Source organism: Tiliqua scincoides, chromosome 4 (genome assembly GCF_035046505.1).
Source record: "Tiliqua scincoides isolate rTilSci1 chromosome 4, rTilSci1.hap2, whole genome shotgun sequence".
NCBI lineage: Eukaryota > Metazoa > Chordata > Lepidosauria > Squamata > Scincidae > Tiliqua > Tiliqua scincoides.
Window position 1 is genome coordinate 23,633,976 of NC_089824.1, and position 21,841 is coordinate 23,655,816.

At 42.4% G+C, this 21,841-nt stretch overlaps 1 protein-coding gene across 28 annotated transcripts in view; it reads right to left on the reverse strand.

The window, feature by feature from the left end:
* The window catches only part of RIMS2 (regulating synaptic membrane exocytosis 2), a 513,992-nt gene that overhangs the window by 96,513 nt on the left and 395,638 nt on the right, over nucleotides 1-21,841 (reverse strand). For 10 of the 28 annotated variants that reach the window (XM_066624817.1, XM_066624816.1, XM_066624819.1 and 7 more), the window contains one exon: nucleotides 3,815-3,915. The exons of 16 other annotated variants lie outside the window; for them this stretch is intronic. In XM_066624817.1, coding sequence (XP_066480914.1) covers nucleotides 3,815-3,915 — 101 coding nt within the window. Of the gene's footprint in view, nucleotides 1-3,814; nucleotides 3,916-9,034; nucleotides 9,056-21,841 lie in introns of all 28 variants that reach the window. 2 more of the 28 variants (XM_066624814.1, XM_066624811.1) reach the window with 1 other exon arrangement.

Below are 21,841 nucleotides of genomic sequence, written 5' to 3' on the forward strand. Positions count from 1 at the left end.
AAAAAATGTTTCAGAGTCAGCAACATTCCTGCTGATGATATCACTGCTCCTGAAATAGGAGAAGTCCTGGAGCTCCATCCCTCCATATAGGGCCCTGGCAAAGGTAGTATGCTTGTACTATTATTCCTGTGATTCTGATTGTTCTGTTTTTAAAGTACTTCTTAAGTATTAATATATTATTTGATGTATTATTTGATTATCTGATGGGCTTTTCAAATGGGCTTTTCGAATGGTTTTGAGATCTTGTTCTCTGGCTAGTCAAGCAGGATATAAATGACACACTACATAAATAAATAGCCTCAGTGGCAACAGTAAAAAAAGGCCATGACACTCCTAAGCACAGAAGTTACTTACTTCTACACAGTACTTCTTACTTCTACTTACTACACAGAAGTGTAACATTACACAGAATGTTATTGATATCAGAGGAATTAATTCCCATGATGCCTATTATGGAAGGGTTGTAATGTTTAGTCAATCAAACATTTCTAAACTGATCTTAAAAATTAGACTCCATTCTAAATATGGGACTTCTCCAGCTATTTATTGAGTAGTCTCTGGTTTGGTCACAGAGTTTGAACAAGTACAGCCAACTTGCTACTTCCTCTAGGCCAGCAGTTCCCAAACTGCAGATCACAGATTGGAGCTCAGGGCAGCCATGTGGAGGGTCACAGAGAGGGCTGCAAGCCTCCAGGACCCTCTAGGAAGCTTCAGGACACCCCCAAGTACATTACAATGAACCTGGGTCCCTGCAGCACCGCAATCACTGTGGCAGCATTGGGGACTCATTCCTGGGCCACTCCCCTTAAAGGGGAATGGACCATTTCTGGGTCCCCTGGTGGGTCACGGCCCACCAATTTGGGAACTGCTGCTCTAGGCCATTAAGGAGAAAGCAGCTGCAGATGTAAACACCACTTTGGATGCCAGCTGAAGAATATCTGCTGCTAGCAGAGTTCCACTGTCACTGAGGTGAGAGGATTCCACCCCACCTTTACCACCAATAAATGTGTCATAGTGCTGCCATTACTTCCCCATCTGTCTTGCTGTGGTTCTAATTCCACTTGAAAGATCAGCCAAGAAGCTTGGGCACAAGCTAGAACTAATAGAACAATTATTGAGATCCTGATAACAGCAACTGAGGCATTCATTCTTGGTGATAGTGTCAGCAGCAAGGTGCTGTCTGACCTTGATTTTTCAATGGCAGGTGCCAGAAGCAAGACTTTGGCTCAGTGTTAGACAGACAGGCAGTAACAGGAGGCAGGCTTTATCTATGTGTATGTTCATGAGGGGTGCATCCAATTTTCAATAGGCTGTAATTCTTGTGTGCATATTTCTGGTTTACTCCCAAAGAAATATGAATACAAGAATTACAGACTTATAATCAGAATTGTATGCAGATTCAAATACAACTGACTGATGAATCAAGTAAAACTCAAAAGTTTCTTTAACTGAGTGAGAACCCTAGTTAGGATTGGAGTCTTGGGGCGCAATCCTAACTAGTAGTTACTAGTCCCTTGGGCCCGCCTGAGAGGGTCGCAAATGTGTCATAAAGCATGTTTGCACTTCCTTGCCGGATCCCAACCCCCGTTCCTGGGCAGAATGGAGCAGCTTCAAGCTGCTCCGCTCTCCTCAGACTAGTACCACCTCCAAAGGTGGCACAAGTTCGAGGAGACCCATTGGGGCCAGCAGCCCTTTCCCAGGGGTAATGGAAAACGTTTCCCCTTGCCTCTGGCTAAGCCACTTATGGCCATTATCCTGCACTGGATACAACACAAGCCTCCTGGCTTACCTGTTCCAGTGCAGGATAGGACTGCACCCTTAGGCAAACAACTGCTAAACCTAGTAGAGATCTTTCTATTTTGTTTTATATTTACTTGTTTCTTTCCTTTTTCTTTGAAATTTTTATTCAAAGAAGAAAGGGCTAAATATTTATGACAACAAGATGGACACTCAATAGATTTTGAGTGAGATTTTCTGTAGAAAACCAATGACCACCTGAAAGCAAAGTAAGCGGCACCCCTCTAGCTTCCAATTTCCCTAAAAAGAGCTTTCCAGCTTCCCACTTCTGACAGCAGTCTCCCATGCCACCCAAACTTTCTCTGAAGATTAGAGGCCCTTCACAAAGGCCTCTCATGAAGAATGGCACCACAAAGTAACCAGTGAGATTCCTTTAGTGCAAACATTTTAGAATTATGATCTTACAAAGAAGACATGAATTCACCACCAAATTAGTACCGAGGTTAATTTGTAGAATTAAGTTTCAAGTCTTAATTTCAAGGTGCTTTGCTCAATCCTTTCAGCAATCACAGTTGACAGCAATGAATCTTCGTTTCTTAACAGTATTTTATAGATTACAGCCACTAAGTTTCTTAATTTATCTAACCACCAATAGTAATCAAGTTATATTAAATAAGAGAATATTAAGCAAAAACCTTCATGTATTACTAGCTCTGAGTTGTTGATGATTTTTGTATCACATGAGATAAATTTTTTAAAAAGTGACATTGTATAACATAGCCTAATTTTTATTAATTTAAGACAAGCAACTATTACTGTCAAAAGCATCCTTATCCTCTTTTGATTTTTCACCTCAATGACAATGGGCCAAATTTGTGTTATTCTAGTTAGCATGTGAAAAATTTGGAAAAAGAAATTACAAAGTAATTTACAAAGTAAATCCATAGTTGTCATAGTATCTGAAGTCAAGGTTCCCAGTTTGTGCTCACATTGTTAGCAACTAAAGCCTCAGATGGCAAAACTCTAGGAAAATAAGGATTTATTGGAGGATTTATTATACTTCTAGACATATACCATAAGAATGAGGTACTAATTCATAGGATTATGTGGATTTGTTTTCAAATATTAATTCCAAGCAAGAGTTAAATCAATTCCTCTCTTTTCTGTTTACTAAGCTCATCTCCTATTATTGGTCCAGTCTCCTACAGAATTAATTGGTTATTATTTTTCAAAGCAGGCAACCACTTTATATTCCTGTTCTTTTCTTTCCTATCACATCTTACTTATAGCCATGAGTGCTTGGAACAATTTTCAATTATAGTTTGAAGACACGTTCAGAATCTTGTAGCTGCAACCCTATGCTCATTTATAAAGGAACAAGTATGATTGGCTTTAGATCCACCACCAACTCTTTGTACAAATAAAAACTGCTCTTATATTTGCATTTTCTCTGTCTGGCAGTAGCCCTTCACACCTCATGGGATACCACTTTTGAGGACCCACAAACTTCATTTTGGCTTTTTAGGAAACACAAGGAGAACTGCTGCCAGAAAGAAGGAAGTTGAAATGTGAAAAAGCATCTTGTGTCAGTGGAAGCAATATTATGCAAATCTAGATCCAGACCATCGAATCCAGGGATACTTACAAGTGTACATACAAAGCAGTGGTTCCGGGATGCCCCAGTGGCTCATGACCCAATTTTTGTTGGGTCACAAAACTGACAGGGCAGATTAGGTTATGTGTATGAAGGGTTAAACAGGCTGCTACTTGGAAGGGAGCACTGCTGCCAATCACCATTATAGCCACAACCCTTGGCGTTCAGGCAGCAGCCTCTAGGGCCTAAGAAGTTTGGGAACCACTGATATTAAGTATTAGACTCTTACATGCAATCCTATGCACACTTGCAGGAATAAACCCCACTGATCATAATGGAATTTACTTCTGTTTAAACCTGCATAGTACTGAATTGTTAATCCATTAATGCTATCCATACAATGATTACTAGTATAGTATCCCCCTGCCTGATCAAGTTAGACAGTAATACACTTTGTTGTTTTTCAGAACAAAATGCCCTTGCCTTAGAATGATAATCTTGCTCCAGCCTGGAATCTGATCCTGCTACCTGTTTGTACTTGCTCATTTTCATTTGGCGATTTCTCTCTTCGACATCCATAGCACCTGTTAAATGCAAAACAAAATCATCAGTTAATTTGCAATTCTGTTTTTAAAATGAAATCAATACAAGCATTTTTTTTAGCCATGAGAAACTGAAGACTTACGTATATAGTTCAGCATAAAAATGACATCATTTTTGTCTCTGATGAATAAGACAACCACAAAGGTAAAACAAATAAACAAGCAAACAACAAAGCATTATGCCTGTCAGTATTTTAACTCTAATCATGTAGGTGCTAAGTGTGGTCCTAAGGTTTCCCTTCTCATTTTCATGTGCTGAAGCTGTCTTGTGAGTTTACTTCTGATGTGGTCATATTACCTCAGGGTGACTTTTTGGGGTCAAAAATTATGTACATCGTTCTATGGAGCCGTTCAACTAATAGCTATACTTGTCATTTAGCATAGTTTAGCATATTGCAAACAATGCTTAAAAGTAGTTGGATTAGCTGCTGAATGGCTCTGCTATATTGGCCTTTAGTGGCATACACAGTAGCCTTAAAGCAAAATTAAGATAATATTCATAAGAGTAAAACTAACAATAAAAACTATCTTTTCCTGTACTTAAAATCATCACTGTCATATTTGGTGAAAAATCAGACCAGAGTATACAGGAGCTAAGAGAAAATCATCCATTAATAGCTAATTTATTAAGGTAAGTAAAGTATTACCATTTCACTTTGGGCCCAATCCCATCCAATTTTCCAGTGCCGGTGTAGTTGTGCCAATGGGGTGTGTGCTGTATCTTGTGGAGGGGAAGCAGTCTCAGAGGCCTCTTCAACATATGGGAACATTTGCTCTCTTACCTTGGGGGTGCATTGCTGCTGCACCAGTGCTGGAAAGTTGGATAATATTGGGCCCTCACTAAGGTGTCAGAAGTTAGTTGCAACCATCATGCAAGAATTTGTTGGTGTAAACCAGCAGTTTAGGCAAGGGGAAGGGGATGCTATCTAGAGGTGTTTGTTTCCATTGAGTAAGACAGGATTACAGCCTTACTGATAGATATGTGATTTTTTGGTGTATGTGATAATGAAATAAAAACACATAACTCCGCTTTCTGCACTTCTCATTTCTGTAAAACAACAAAAAACCAAAATCTGCAAAAAAAAAAAAAAATTCTAACACCTAACTGACAGCGGCTGCATCTCCTGGCACTATACCACCTATATAACCTAACATGTACTTTTTAAAGCTATTGAGCTATTGTAATTTATAAAAATGCACCCTTGGAATAAAAACATAACACTGCTTTCTGCACTTTTTCCTTGGGAAAAAAAATAAATCATTGAAAAAACTAAAAACATTTAAGAACATCTCTGCTTAACTGAACTCAGGGGGCTTACTTTTGAGTAAAATAAATAACACCATCTTCAAACACCTTTACCCATTACGCTTCCCTACCATATCTATGGTATTTTTTGTAACACCTCTCAAGAACAGAACAACATTCCAGTCACCTTTGGAAAATGTATAAACAATATCAGAATGGACGTCAATGAGAGGGAGAGAACAACTACATTGATATCTCTTTAAGAAGAGAGAGTACTTTTCGCAGTCTTGAGGAGACAGCTATGAGCTACTAGGTGGCTGTTGGGCAAAACACTTCCTCTTAGCTTCAGTTTCCCATCTGCAATATGGGGAGAATAATATTTGCTTACCATAGAGCAGCGGTTCCCAAACTCTCTGGGAGTTTGGAAACTGCTGCAAGTCTTTGCAAGGGAGGAGTGAAAGATCCTTGATGCAATCTCAAGGATCATACTGATGCCAGGGATGAAAAGGGGGTTTGACTTACCAGGGGCAGCACCCACTTCCAGCTTGCTATTATGAAACTAGCAGTGGGCTGCAATAGCTATTTATATATATTCTGAGGACTGGGGAGTCATCTAGAACTGTCCACTGGTTCCCTGCACCGACTAGGAGGCCTGTGCTGCCCCTGGTAAGTACAAAAATAACCCTTCGTTTCTCGCCTTTTCAAGCGTGGAAAAGTATGCATTGGAGCTCTGCCCACCAAGCCAAGCCTCTTACCACTGTTTCTTGCCTCACATTCCTGGGTTCACTGCCAAGAAGCAGGTGTACAGGGGTCCTGTGAGTACCACCTGACACCACTCAAGTACCACTGGTTGAGAAACACTCTATTAAATCATTCAGTGCCTTCTCCCCTGGAAAGGAAGTTCTATGGGGACACAGAAGTATTCTTCAAGCAACTTAAACCAAGAACTTTAACCTCTTATCTTTGCTAGAGAAGCAGTACTAACTCCAGCAGCTCAGTTGTAGACATATTTGTCTCAAGGTGCTGCTCTTGCTTGCAATGTTAAAGGTGAATTTTTTTAACAACTTGAAATAATGGCTCTCAAATAATGGTGCTTTTCTGTTTTCCACAACAGATTTAATACATTTTATATATTTGTAATTAGTGTTTTTTTAAAAAAAAAAAAATAAGACAATGTGGTGATGGTAGTAGGACAGATGTCAGCTGTACCTCTTACCCCAAAGCAGTTTCTCTTAATGCAGCCAGCTGTTCTATTATTGGAAAACTGCAGCTGCTGAAATGTACCACTGCAAACTTTCATTGCAGAGTGTGTTTCTAGATGCAGGAAAACATTTCACGATGGAACTCCTTATAAAAGGAGGAAAGCCAAATCTCAAATTTTAGTATCTGACTTACAATTATGAAAGTTTTCATTCCATCTCATTAGTTGTCTCACAATTATTTACCATTATCTGAGCTGACAATCAAGACTATTTAGAGGCCACAAGACAGAGAATTTAAATCTCTGCCTGTGAGGCATTTTAGGGTAATTTTTTGGTCCCAAGATAATGAGAAGTTCTTGTATTTGTACATACCATTCAGTATCTATCAAGTGGCAGGTGGAAGACTAAACGTGATTCCAATTTTGAGGATATAAACAATCCTGTTGATTTCCACTAGGTAACATCTATTTAATAAATAAGGCGATTCTAATGCTGGAGACATCTGAAAGAAGCACTGAAACCCCAAAACTATGTACGAACTACCTATAACAGTTAAAATGTCAGTATAAGCCACAGATTGTGACATTGCACAAATGCTAAATTCAGTCTTTGGTGAAGCATCTTCAGTGACACTGCAAAGGACACTGGTACACACCAGAATACTGCTATGTGGACCCTCCAAGAAATGCTGATTGCTTCAATTAGCTAAGCAGTCAGGCCAGGCTTGCTTAAGGCAGTGCCATTAGATGTTAAAACAAATGACTACCCTGAAAGGAATAAATGCTACTTCCATACCTTTTCAAGACACATAATTATTGGTTCAGACTCTATAATTAAAACATAGCAAAGTAAAAAATAATGGCATGATACTTTAATTTCAGAGCCAATAAGGTTATGTCCAGTCATAGTATAAGTCTTTAAAAGGTCTTTTCCCTAATTAGTAGTCCCATTCAGCTAAATTTACAAATGTCAAATGCCACTGTGTGTGTTTGCTGAAAAGGCAAAATAAAGTTGATCTTTGTTCCACTGCCAAGCAATATTAATATTCTGCTTCTGATTGCCTTTCAAGGTTTTTGGACAGGGTTTTGTTCAAGTCTCCTATGTTTTGGTCAAAAACAACTCTGTGATCTAGGTTCACAGTATGGATCCAGTTTTGATTATATTAAAATTATATTTGTACAGTAATTGCAAAGGTTTTTAAAAATCTGCATCTTTTTACTAAATGTTCTATATAAGAACCTCCTTGTAAGTGTTAATTTAATGAATCTTGTTAATTAATTAACTAATTATATCCCATCTCTTGGGTGCAGGGACAGTAATCAAAAATTCAAAACCCCAACAGAATAAAATGCCAAACAGAAAAATTAAAATCTGTTTAAAATTCCCTTAACTTGCTTAACCGGCTATTCAAAGCCAGTCTCAACAAAGAGGCCTTAAAATACTTCTGGAAAATACTCAGGGCCGGACTCTGATCAACATTTTGAGGAAGTGCGTTCCATTGTTAAAGGCATCCACAAAAAGTGACAAATGTGCCCTTGTTTTAATTCAGTGCAATCGCTGATTGCATAATCAATGCAGTCTACTAATCTCAAGGATCATGATGACACACATTCGGCCCTTGTTAATAATGTTAACTTTAATGCATTGGCTGCCAAAATGGCAGCTGTTGCATCCTGAGCATGCTGAGCAGCCAGCAGTGGCTCCTCAGGAGAAGGGGATGTTTGTCCCCTTCCTCCTAGGTAAGGAAGCAGATCCTGCAATGAGCTACTCAAATCTGTGCCACCTATTTAGCTGGCACAGAGTTGAAAGACCTCATGACAGGCCAGGATGCCCGCTGAGTTCTGGATTTGGCAAAGCACAGCTCTGCAGATTCCACCCCCCTCTTGCCTCCATTCCACCCTCCCTGCCCCCCCACAACGGAATGCTTCCCCCGCATCCCAACATACCTCTCCACTGCTCGGAGCTTGTCCTTTGCTCTGGGCGGTGTGCAGCACCCCTCTGGCTGGCATTGACTGAGCGCAGACTGGTGCTGAGCTGGCGCCAGCGCTGACCCAGTGCTGAGTGTCACAGGTAGGCCTTACAGCACATTTGTGACACTTGGTGCCAGCGGAGGGAGAGTGCTGAGGTTTCAGGATTGGGCCCCAAGTCAGCATATGATAAGAAAAATCATATGGTTTGACTGAATTTAATGTATTCTAACTGTATTCATATGTTATGGTTAAGGGATACCAGTGTCAACTTCGCCTAAGGATAGAGCACAGTTCTGATGGTATGAAGATAAGAATTAGCAATCAGTGGTCTTGGAGTGGGCAAAGCTTGGTGCAAGAGAACAGGGTGACTTCCACTACAGCTGCTCAGGTTACTTAGGACTCTGAAATAATGCCTGTGCACCTTTGGTTGAGAGCAGGAGGTTCCCTGCATCCCAGATCTGATGAGTTGATTATGGTTTCAGGTGGTAGGGGCAGGTCGGCCTTGCAACCAACAGTTGCTCAGAAAGTTCCAAGGGTGTGTAGGAGCTCATGGCTGCAAACAAGTATACTTAAAGCAGTTCTTTCTATACAGTATTTCTAGGTCAAGGTATATACTGAATGCACGCACCACAGCCTGCAACATCTACAGCAGAAATAACAAAAGATTCAGTAAACTTCCCTACCTTCATCCCCATTCTCTGGCACTGCAATGTGTAAAAAACAGAGGGAGGGTAATGAGAAAATGGGGAAAAAAAGAGAAAGATGAAAATAACAGAAATAATGGACTTAAAAAATAAAATATGCATACATAAAATTTCAATTTTTTTTAAACTTTAGCTTGTCAACCAATGCTAGTGCTCTGTTGTCATAAATGCATTCACATAATTGCTAGTATTTCTGGGTCCTGATTATAGGCATAGTGGAAGAAACCCCAGGGCATATCTGCACTTCTAGAATCATTAACACTGTCTACACAAAAAAAAGCACAGTAGGTGTCAGACATAGTTAGATTATGCTTTCTTTCTAAAGAAGGCAGATAAATGAAAATGTACGCATATGTATTTTTAGTGCAATCTGCACACTATGTAGTCATGTAGTATTAGCAGAAAAAACCTGAATGATCCAGTCTTGCTTCCAGGGTTGCTCTTAAATATTTTCTAAAACTGATAGATTTATTCATCTTATTGCGAAAGAAACAAAGAATTTTACAGCTCCTGAAACACTAGCACATTTACTGTAGAATAAACTTTCATTGTTCTTCATGGAACCACACAGTATAGCAAGGCACCTTTGTGCCAACACAATCCCCTGCCAACTGCGCCGATGCAGACACACCAAAATGGCACATGCTGTATCCAGTGGTGGTGGTGGTGGTGGGCAACCTGAGGACAAATGGAAGGTAAATATAAAATATACTCGCCTCCAAGTAAGCCCTAGAACCGCCAATGGGTCTCCTCAGACATACACAACCACTTTTAATGGTGTATGTCTGAGAAGGGGGAAGGGGTGGGGAGCTTCATGCTCCCAGATCCCTCCCTCCCATACCCTCCCCTCCCCATTCAGTTATGTCCCCAGTCCTCCCATTACCTCCCAGCACAAACCCACTGTTGACGTACACAGTCTGGCAGTTGCTGTGGGCTCTATTGGTGAAAAAAGGTATTTGCTACTGAAATTCCCCCTAACCATTACCCAATCCCAACATAAAAGACCAAGTTACAAAGTTTGACAGAGAAGAAGGCCACAGAGAGTTCCAATGCTCCATGAGAACATGTGTCATGGATGTTTTGAATACATTTGCAGAGCTCTTGTGAATTGTTTGTTTTGTTTAAAAAAGAATGCCAGCCTATCAAAAGAGTGCAAATATGCAATAAAGCCTTTTCAGAACACAAAGAGTTGTACAGTGTTTCTCCTGAAACAGAGGAAACTCTGTTTATATGCAGAAGAAGGGGAAATTTTTGCTGATTCTCCTTCCGTCTGGAGCCCCCTATGCACATGCAAAATACACTCCTGAGAGCTACTGAATAAGCAAATATTAATATTTATCTTTTCAATACCACTGTTGAACAAAAAGTTCACAAAGTAGTTTATGTAGGAAATTAATTTGGTCAGTGTCACAAAGTGGTTCACAATCTAAACAAAAAGGCAAAGGCAAAACCTGCAAACAGCTACTGGAAAAGATGCGATATTGGGATGAATAGCATTGTTCTCCCCCTGCTAAACACAAGAGAACCATCACTTAAGAAGTGCCTTGAGTTCAGTTAGCACGGGAAATATACAGAAACTAGAGCTTTTAAATCTAAGCTTAGCAATTTACACGGAAACACTTTCCAGCAGAATTACAGAGCAAACCTGACCATCCTGAGTAGCCCAATCTGTGGCATCCTTAGGGCAACCACTGGCGACTACTGATGCCTCTTTGGGGGACGGGGACATGAGCTCCACCGGTTCTGCCCCTCCCTCCTCTGCTAGACATTCCCCCACCCCAGAATGCCTCCCCCCATGCCACCACTTACCTCTCCAGTGCCTGACATTCTATCATCCTCTTACAGATGCCGACCCAGCATGGGCTCGCACTGAGTCTGATCCGGCGCTAGGCTCCTATAACCCCTGCAAATGTGCCTTATGGCACATTTATGACAGTGTGCGCACATTTATGAGCCAGCGCACATTGTATAGGATTGGGCCATCAATCTTCCTAAGCATATTTTGAAACATCTTTCTTTCAATGTAAATCAATATCCCAATTTTTTAAACAACAAACTACATGGAAATAATTGCAAATTATATAAAACTTTCCCTTTGTCTCCTAATCAGCTCATAGGAGCTTTACTTTATCTTATTAATTGTTCACATAATTACATTTGTTTTTAGGACTTCATGCTTTCTCATGTAGATTGCTGTAAATCTGTGATAAAACTGTAGTGACTAACAGCCCAATCCTATGCCTACTCAGAAGTAAGTTCCATTATAGTCAGTGGGGCTTACTCCCAGGAAAGTGTGGACAGGATTGGGCTGTTAAGCCAGGTTTTTTTTACATCTTGAAAAGGCCATTCCCTAGCCATGAACAACTACTGTCCCATGAATGTAGATGGAACTGTCAAAAAATCTGCATCCACATTGCCTGTGTGGCTGCTTTCCTTTCTGGATTTGGTCAATAGTGGATTTCCTTTTCTGAATTGGGTCAAACAAAATTTAGTACTGTTGCCACACATTTTCATTAAGGACGAAGAGAGAAACAAAAAAGCAGAGATAGAAATAAAAAAAAATGAATCAAGATGTTTAAAAACCTAGGGCTATTTTAAAAACCTAGGGCTATTATAAAAACTCTACAGGAGGGACAGGCAGGGGCGTGTTGGAGGTGGGGTGGCCCTTTATGTTAAGGAAGGGATAGAATCCAGCAAAGTAGAGATTGAAGGTGGGTCCGACTCCACCGTAGAATCTCTGTGGGTTAAATTACCAGGCTTGAGCAGCGATGTAATACTGGGGGTGTGCTATCGTCCTCCAGACCAGAAATCTGATGGGGACCTTGAAATGAGGAAACAGATCAGGGAGGTGACAAGGAAGGACAGGGTTGTAATCATGGGGGACTTCAATTATCCTCATATTGACTGGGTCAATTTGTGTTCTGGTCACGATAAGGAAACCGGATTTCTTGACGTGCTAAATGACTGTGGCTTAGATCAGCTAGTCACGGAGCCCACCAGAGGACAGGTGACTCTGGATTTAATTTTGTGCGGTACGCAGGACCTGGTTAGAGATGTAAACGTTACTGAGCCATTGGGGAACAGTGATCATGCTGCGATCCGTTTTGACGTGCACGTTGGGGGAGGAATACCAGGCAAATCTCTAACAAAAACCCTTGACTTCCGACGGGCGGACTTCCCTCAAATGAGGAGGCTGGTTAGAAGGAGGCTGAAAGGGAGGGTAAAAAGAGTCCAGTCTCTCCAGAGTGCATGGAGGCTGCTTAAAACAACAGTAATAGAGGCCCAGCAGAGGTGTATACCGCAAAGAAAGAAGGGTTCCACTAAATCCAGGAGAGTGCCTGCATGGCTAACCAGCCAAGTTAGAGAGGCTGTGAAGGGCAAGGAAGCTTCCTTCCGTAAATGGAAGTCTTGCCCTAATGAAGAGAATAAAAAGGAACATAAACTGTGGCAAAAGAAATGTAAGAAGGTGATATGGGAGGCCAAGCGAGACTATGAGGAACGCATGGCCAGCAACATTAAGGGGAATAATAAAAGCTTCTTCAAATATGTTAGAAGCAGGAAACCCGCCAGAGAAGCGGTTGGCCCTCTGGATGGTGAGGGAGGGAAAGGGGAGATAAAAGGAGACTTAGAGATGGCAGAGAAATTAAATGAGTTCTTTGCATCTGTCTTCACGGCAGAAGACCTCGGGCAGATACCGCTGCCCGAACGGCCCCTTCTAACCGAGGAGTTAAGTCAGATAGAGGTTAAAAGAGAAGATGTTTCAGACCTCATTGATAAATTAAAGATCAATAAGTCACCGGGCCCTGATGGCATCCACCCAAGGGTTATTAAGGAATTGAAGAATGAAGTTGCAGATCTCTTGACTAAGGTATGCAACTTGTCCCTCAAAACGGCCACGGTGCCAGAAGATTGGAGGATAGCAAATGTCACGCCTATTTTTAAAAAGGGAAAGAGGGGGGACCCGGGAAACTATAGGCCGGTCAGCCTAACATCTATACCGGGTAAGATGGTGGAATGCCTCATCAAAGATAGGATCTCAAAACACATAGACGAACAGGCCTTGCTGAGGGAGAGTCAGCATGGCTTCTGTAAGGGTAAGTCTTGCCTCACAAACCTTATAGAATTCTTTGAAAAGGTCAACAGGCATGTGGATGCGGGAGAACCCGTGGACATTATATATCTGGACTTTCAGAAGGCGTTTGACACGGTCCCTCACCAAAGGTTACTGAAAAAACTCCACAGTCAGGGAATTAGAGGACAGGTCCTCTCCTGGATTGAGAACTGGTTGGAGGCCAGGAAGCAGAGAGTGGGTGTCAATGGGCAATTTTCACAATGGAGAGAGGTGAAAAGCGGTGTGCCCCAAGGATCTGTCCTGGGACCGGTGCTTTTCAACCTCTTCATAAATGACCTGGAGACAGGGTTGAGCAGTGAAGTGGCTAAGTTTGCAGATGACACCAAACTTTTCGGAGTGGTAAAGACCAGAAGTGATTGTGAGGAGCTCCAGAAGGATCTCTCCAGACTGGCAGAATGGGCAGCAAAATGGCAGATGCGCTTCAATGTCAGTAAGTGTAAAGTCATGCACATTGGGGCAAAAAATCAAAACTTCACATATAGGCTGATGGGTTCTGAGCTGTCTGTGACAGATCAGGAGAGAGATCTTGGGGTGGTGGTGGACAGGTCGATGAAAGTGTCGACCCAATGTGCGGCAGCAGTGAAGAAGGCCAATTCTATGCTTGGGATCATTAGGAAGGGTATTGAGAACAAAACGGTTAGTATTATAATGCCGTTGTACAAATCGATGGTAAGGCCACACCTGGAGTATTGTGTCCAGTTCTGGTCGCCGCATCTCAAAAAAGACATAGTGGAAATGGAAAAGGTGCAAAAGAGAGCGACTAAGATGATTACGGGGCTGGGGCACCTTCCTTATGAGGAAAGGCTACGGCGTTTGGGCCTCTTCAGCCTAGAAAAGAGACGCTTGAGGGGGGACATGATTGAGACATACAAAATTATGCAGGGGATGGACAGAGTGGATAGGGAGATGCTCTTTACACTCTCACATAATACCAGAACCAGGGGACATCCACTAAAATTGAGTGTTGGGCGGGTTAGGACAGACAAAAGAAAATATTTCTTTACTCAGCGCGTGGTCGGTCTGTGGAACTCCTTGCCACAGGATGTGGTGCTGGCGTCTAGCCTAGACGCCTTTAAAAGGGGATTGGACGAGTTTCTGGAGGAAAAATCCATCATGGGGTACAAGCCATGATGTGTATGCGCAACCTCCTGATTTTAGGAATGGGTTAAGTCAGAATGCCAGATGTAGGGGAGGGCACCAGGATGAGGTCTCTTGTTGTCTGGTGTGCTCCCTGGGGCATTTGGTGGGCCACTGTGAGATACAGGAAGCTGGACTAGATGGGCCTATGGCCTGATCCAGTGGGGCTGTTCTTATGTTCTTATGTTCTTATTTTATACTATTTTGAGAGCACAAAAGTACCTGTTCTCAGGAAAGAAACCTATATCAACACTGGAGATATTTTGGAAAAAAAAAACCTAAAAGCAAATAGTAGGGCTGAGATTCCTTGACTGGATAAGTACTATAAAAGTAATTTTTCATCAATTTTCCAGTTAATTATGTGCCCTTAGACTCATAACTAACTGGAAAATCGATGAAAAATTACTTTTATAGTATTTATCCAGTGTTTCTCAAACTGTGGGTCAGGACCCACTAGGTAGGTCACAAGCCAATTTCATGGGGGTCCCCATTCATTTCAATATTTTTTTTAAAATATATTAGACTTGATGCTAGAAGGGTACATGACTGCATTTGGAGAAATATTACAGACCTGTACTTTTAACAAGCTACTGTGAAAATTCTTCTAACAATGATAGTCAATGGGACTTACTCCTGGGTAAGTGTGGGTAGAATTGCAGCCTAGAATTGTTAAAAATTTGCCCTGCTTGATGATACCACTTCCGGTAATGACATCACTTCCAGTGGGTCCTGATAGAGTCTCATTCTAAAAAGTGGGTTCCAGTGCTAAATGTGTGAGAACCACTGCCTTAGAGTGTTCCTATGACCCAATAGTAAAGTTAGTGCCACTTCATATCACACAAACCTGCACTGTGTATCTGCTGAAAGTAAAGCTACATACTCTGAGAAATCATTTCGTATAGGTCTTCTTGGACTGTGCTAATGCAGAATGAGTGTCAGGGATACGTGTTTGAATGCTCGCCAATATCAAAAGCTCTAGGCATAGAGAACAAAGCACAATCTTAAATTCTTTCTTGCTAGTTTTCTAAGGATAGAGAAAAACCTGAGGTGAGGAAGTGTTCAAATGTATAACTCTTCACTTTCATTCTATTAGTGCCACCAGAGAACTTGTCTTATATGATCTTTTCTAATGTGTAAGTCAGATCTATTAGCATAACTTTTGAAGGGTCTATACTTTTTTCATCTACACTTACATTGATAAGGAACTCTGGCTAATTGCAGCAAGGATGAGGGCAGTATGGTGGAGGTTGAGCAAATTTCAGGAATTGACCTATGTATTCAGAAAAATGACATGGTATAGTCTTCCTTAGATGTTGCACACATGCTTAAAAAAAAAAAAGACAATGCTTCATATATTACAAATTGTGGGTCTGTAACATTTAACCACTAAAGGCAAAGCTGCCAGAATAAATTCTTAGAAACTCTATACACTGGCATACCTGGGGGGGGAGTGTCAGTAGGTGCAAGTGCTCCCGGACGACACAGCTGGCTCCCCCCAGGCACCCACCTCACACCTGCCTGTGCCCGCTGCCTTCCCATATGGAGGCATTCCGAGGGCTAGGGAAGCCATGCGTGGCCTCTCCGACCCTCAGAAGGCCTTCTAAGGCCTTAAAAGGCCACTTCTGGAAATGAGGTTTTAGGGTCCTCTGGAGGCCTTAAAAGGGGGGCAGTACATCCAGGTTTGCCCTGGGGTGGCACAGTAGCCAAGACAGCCACTGACTCTATCAAGCCTTTGGTCTTGAGCAAAAATACCCATTATAGATTTGGAGGAAAGGTGGCTAAAAGCACTGCAGATACTTGCCTAAAAGTCGATCCCACAGATGAGAGCAGGTTTTGAGCCAACAATCATGGAATTTTCTATGTCCCTCAGATAAGTCAGGGGTTAAACTTAGGGGGGTGTCTGACTATCGTTTTGTCTGATTTTACTCGAGGCCAGATCCTGAAAAATAACCCACCACTAATTGTTACCTAAGAACTGTAGTCTCTAATTTATTAAAAACATAGTAAAAGATCATAAGATACATTTTTATTCTTTTTAAATTCTGGTCTTCATTACCTTTTTGTAAACACTATCAGAGTAGGTGCACTGTAAACAACATACCAGTAAAACAGTGGTTCCCAACCTGGTATTCATGTACTCCCAGGGACACTCAACAGGACCTTTAGGGGTACTTGAAAAAGAATGGAATAATGGTAGAAAAAGGCAGGTCATGCTCCAGAATGCCTTGCAAGACAGGAATGCCTTGCAAGGACCAGCAAGGCAGGAAGGGAGGTAGCTAGTTGGCTTTGAAAGCCCCACCAATAGCTAGTTTTTGGTCATCAATTCATGTATGAACCAGTGATTGAAAACCAGCACAGTAAAAAAGCTGAAACATAATATGGAAAGTGATCAATCACCCAGAATTTCTCAGCACACTTCTGGTACAAAACAGTGCAAAGGCAGAGACTTCTGTTCTTCAAACAGATAAAAAGAGAAAACACTGTGATGAATACATGAAGTCTGGGCTTTCATATAGAGGAGATGAGGGCTTGTATTATTAATTACAAACATTTTGCTAATATGAAGGGTACAACTTACGGAAATGGGCTACCAAGGCATATGCAAGGGAACCACTGCAGGAGAACCATGAATCAAATCCACCTTTAAGGTATCTGGTGTGTTAAACCAGAAGCTCTACATACAACATACAACCCATCACACATAACTGGGAGTGTGCAATTCAATTCACAGCAGAGAGATGCAGCTGCATATATTTGCAACCCTTTTTACTCAGAAGTAGACCCACTGCTTTCCATGGGTGTTATTCTTAAGTAAGGGTGCATTGAATTGTAGCCTGCTTCAGATGGAAAGGAGGATTCCCATCCTGGTGTTTCAAAAAACAGACCTGCTTTGCAAGCATTTGCAAAGCAGAACCAGGCTGCAGCAGAAGGAAGGAGAATAAAAGATTAACAAATTGCTTCTAAGGAGCTGTGCCTGCCTGCTGCTTGAGAAACTTGGCACCTGTCTGCCCTTGAGAAACTTTTCAGAGTTGAAAGGCTTTGCCCTCTGATTGACCCGGATAAGGCGAAGTGAGAATTGAAGCTTGATTACTTGGCAAAAAGTTCACGTACTATAGGCGAGTATCTACAGTAAATAAAACACAACTACAATGTTTCATGTAACAAAAGAGAGTTGTAACATAATTCTGTTTTAGATACAATGCAGCAGTCAAAGGGCAGCCCTATGATTGGTGAGGGGGATGGGAAACACTAGAGAGAGAGAGGGAGGGAGGGAGGGAGGGAAGTCACCAGGGGAAGCAGACAGATACACAAGTGAGGGCCCTTTAAGATCCAGCAGGGCTGAATTAAAGAGGGTCAGAAAGTGAGTGGAGCCAAACAGCCTTCAAAAGCAGCTCAAGCAACCCAGGATGAGGACAGCATAGTGGAGGTTGAGAGAAGGCAGCTAATCCTGACACAAGGAAGAGACTCCTCAATGCTGGCATCCAGAGAAGGAAGGGGGGTGCCATCCTAGGTCCGTCCATGGAGAGCACCCTGAGACCTACAGGAAAGGCATATTGTGGTTCAAACAGCAATGGCTCTGGGGAGGCTAAGACAACCCCTCTGTGAGTTTTTGCCTGTCTGATCTGATGGTCCCTTCCCCACTGATGAGGGAGAAGGCAAACAAGAAGGCACTCACATAATATAACTATGTTGAATAGATGAAGGGGGTATTTAATGAATTAGTGAGATGGCCACCTCCCCCCAGCAGTGTCTTTTCTAGTGGCTGTCTGCTGGTGTTCTTTTACATATTTTTACATTGTGAGCCCTTTTGGGACAGGGAGCCATTGGTTATTTGATTTTTTTCCCTGTAAACCGCTTTGGGAACTTTTTGTTAAAAAGCAGTATATAAATAGTTATTATTATGAGTTAAATATGTAGTGGCTGCAGGCTAATGAACATGCTCAAAATCATGGGTTTGGTTCTCTAGGACCTCTGAGTTACTAAGGGGGATAGGAGTACCTCTCATGAAGGACAAGCCTATTAATGGCTACAGTCCCAGGTTAGAGTACTGAGCATTTCCAGACATTGTAACCTCATCAATTTCTGGCACACTCCTGGCCCACTGCCAATACATTCTAGTGGGTCAGATGTGCAGCTCCCCAATTAGTTTCTAAGCAACCTTGGACACAATGCTAAACAACTTTCCAGCAATTAGGCAAGGGCAATGCAACCCCAAGGTAAAGGAACAAACATTCCCTTAGCTTGAAAAGGCCTCCATGACTGACCCCCCAACTGCAGGATGCAGCGCATGCCCCACTGGTACAGCTATGCCAGCACTGGAAAGTTGGTTAGGATTGTCAAGTACTTGCCAATTGCTCCCAATGGCTACTGTTCTCAATGTTTCTGCAGTTCCAAAGCTATTTCAGACAGGGAATAAATCAGAGATAGCTGGGGCACAGTTCTTAATGCATAAACCATGCTGAGTACTTAGTTTTCCAACTGATTTGGATCAGAGCCATGCTGTGAAGAGAGTTTAATCCTTCCTCTACATGCCAGTTATTTGATACACTTTGCCCCTGCCCCTGAAACAGGTATTAACTGCAGTATGCTCCCACATGCTGTGTCCAAATCCAAAACAGGTTCCCTGCAATCAGTTTTGGGGGAAAAGTCATCAGGTGATCCAGTCACAGACATCTTGTATAATGTGTAGTCTGGCCCTTAGTTATCTGAAAGAAACACTAAAATCAATATGAATAATTTCCAGTATAAATATAGTCAGTAATGGCATCAGGTATTGGCAAAACTGGACTCAACTGGCCAGGCCAAACCCTGAAGACCTAGTATCAGTAGAAGTACCCAGTGTACCATTGAGAGTGAGCAGGGACCCGGTGTCCCAACAACCTGGTGCTTGCACTGTTTATCGTTATGGCTACAGCTTTGAAATTCAGTTTGATGCCAGAACATAAAATGGAAAAAACTAAATTCTTCCAAGTTTTCTACTGAACAGAAAAGACCCTTCCCCAATGTTTATATCCTGTATAACTATTTATTATCCTTCTATCCCACTTAGATAGTGGCTTATATATGGTTCACGGGTGTTTGCCAATCCAGGTGGTTTACAGAGCTGAATCTTCAGAAACAAAAACCCTGCATCATGTGCCTTCAAATCCTTTTCTGATACATGTTGATCTGTCAAGAAATTGAAACATGTTCTAATTTTGTTTGTTTACTCACATAGACAAGCAATGTGACTACATATTTATAGTCTGTCAGTGTTTCCAAACTGTGGGAAAGGACCCATCAATGGGTCATGAGCTGATTTTTGGTGGGTCGCGAAAAGTTTTTGAAACATTAAAAAAAACAACAACTTTGCAAGTACCCATGCCTGACTTGTATAAGAAAATAGTTAGCTGGAATGCTAACCTGTGGTATGAGGTAATTTTCATACCCCCAAATTAAAATGTCGCATTTTGTCTAGTTATTGGTGTGGTGTGAACCATGTGTGAATCCTATTTCAGGGGGTTTTGTCGGGCCTGGAAATTCTTAACTGCATATCTAGCTCTCCAGTTCAGCCTTCTGGGTATCTTGGAATGATTATAAAAGTTTGGGGGAACAGTCCTTGAACCTCATTTCTAGGGAGAGCCTAACTGATATCTACACTCACACGCACACATTAGTAGCCTTGAGAGCACAGGACCCCAATTATTATTAATAATAATAAATAAAATTTTCTAGCTCTTTTTTTTTAGTGCAGGGGTGGGCAAACTTTCAAATTTATGGATGCTAGACATTTAACAATTGTATAGAAGAGGGATATGCAATAGAAAACAGAATAACATATTTCATGCAATAGAAAACAGAAAACTCCTGCCCTAAAGCTGGGCACCTGGAACGTTAGGACAATGACACCTGGCTTCTCTGATGACCTGCAAGCAATAGACGATGCACGCAAAACAGCTGTCATCGACATGGAGCTGAGCAGACTGCAGATGGACATCGTCGCCCTTCAAGAGACAAGGCTGCCAGATTCCGGATCTGTCAAGGAGCAAAATTTCTCATTTTTCTGGCAGGGAAAACCACCAAACGAAACCAGGGAACATGGTGTTGGCTTTGCGGTCAGAAATACCCTGCTGAAATCCATCATCCCACCTACTGTGGGAAGTGAAAGAATTTTGTCCCTGCAGCTCCAGCCATCAGCAGGACCTGTCACTCTCATCAGTGCTTATGCACCGGCTCTGTCGTCTCCAGCAGAAGCCAAAGACAAATTTTATGATGACCTGGCCACCACTATCAAGAAGATCCCCGTAAAAGAGCCATTGTTCATCCTCAGCGATTTCAATGCTAGAGTTGGTGCTGATAACAGTTCGTGGCCCACTTGCTTAGGACAGTTCGGCATTGGGAAGATGAACGAAAATGGCCAACGCCTGCTAGAGTTGTGCTGTCATCACGGTCTCTGTGTCAGCAACACGTTCTTCAACACGAAGCCCCAACATAGAGTCTCTTGGAGACACCCAAGATCAAAGCACTGGCACCAGCTCGACCTGATTCTCACCAGACGCTCCAGCCTTCCCAGCATCAAGATCACACGCAGCTATCAGGGTGCTGCCTGTGACACCGACCACTCGCTGGTGTGCAGCAGAGTGAAACTGCAAACAAAGCGACTGTATCACACGAAAAGGGAAGGTAGACCTCGCATTGATACCAGCAAGACCCGGGATCAGAGAAAAGTGGAGGAATTTGCACGAGCGCTTGAGGAATCTCTTCCAGGCCCGGTCGATGCAAACGCATCCAACAGATGGGAACATTTCAAGAATGCCGTTTACAACAATGCCTTGTCCATATTTGGCAAGAAGACCAACAAGACGGCAGACCGGTTTGAAGCCCACTCTGAGGAGTTGACACCAGTCATTGAGGAAAAGAGGTGAGCTCAAGCAGCATACAAGGCCTGTCCCAGTAGGCGCAACATGCAGGTCCTCCGAGGTGCTCGCAGCAAAGTCCAACAGACTGCCAGGAGATGTGCTAACGACTACTGGCTCCAGCTCTGTTCCGAGATACAGATAGCAGCTGACACGGGCAACATCAAGGGGATGTATGATGGTATCAAGCAGGCCCTAGGTCCAACACAGAAGAAAATTGCCCCTCTGAAGTCTGCAACAGGCGAGGTCATCCAGGATCGGGCGCAGCAGATGGAACGCTGGGTGCAGCACTACTCTGAGCTATATTCCAGAGAAAATGTAGTCACAGAAGAAGCGCTGAACAACATTGAGTGCCTGCCTGTGCTGGAGGAGCTTGACAGTGAACCAACCCTAGAAGAACTTCACGTGGCCCTGGACTCCCTTGCCTTTGGCAAGGCACCTGGAAAAGACAGCATCCCTGCTGAAGTCCTAAAGTGCTGCAAAGAGATCATCATCACTGAGCTGCATGAAATCCTTTGTCTCTGCTGGAGAGAAGGTGGAGTACCTCAAGACATGAGGGATGCAAACATCATCACGCTGTACAAGAACAAAGGCGACAGGGGTGACTGCAACAACTACCGT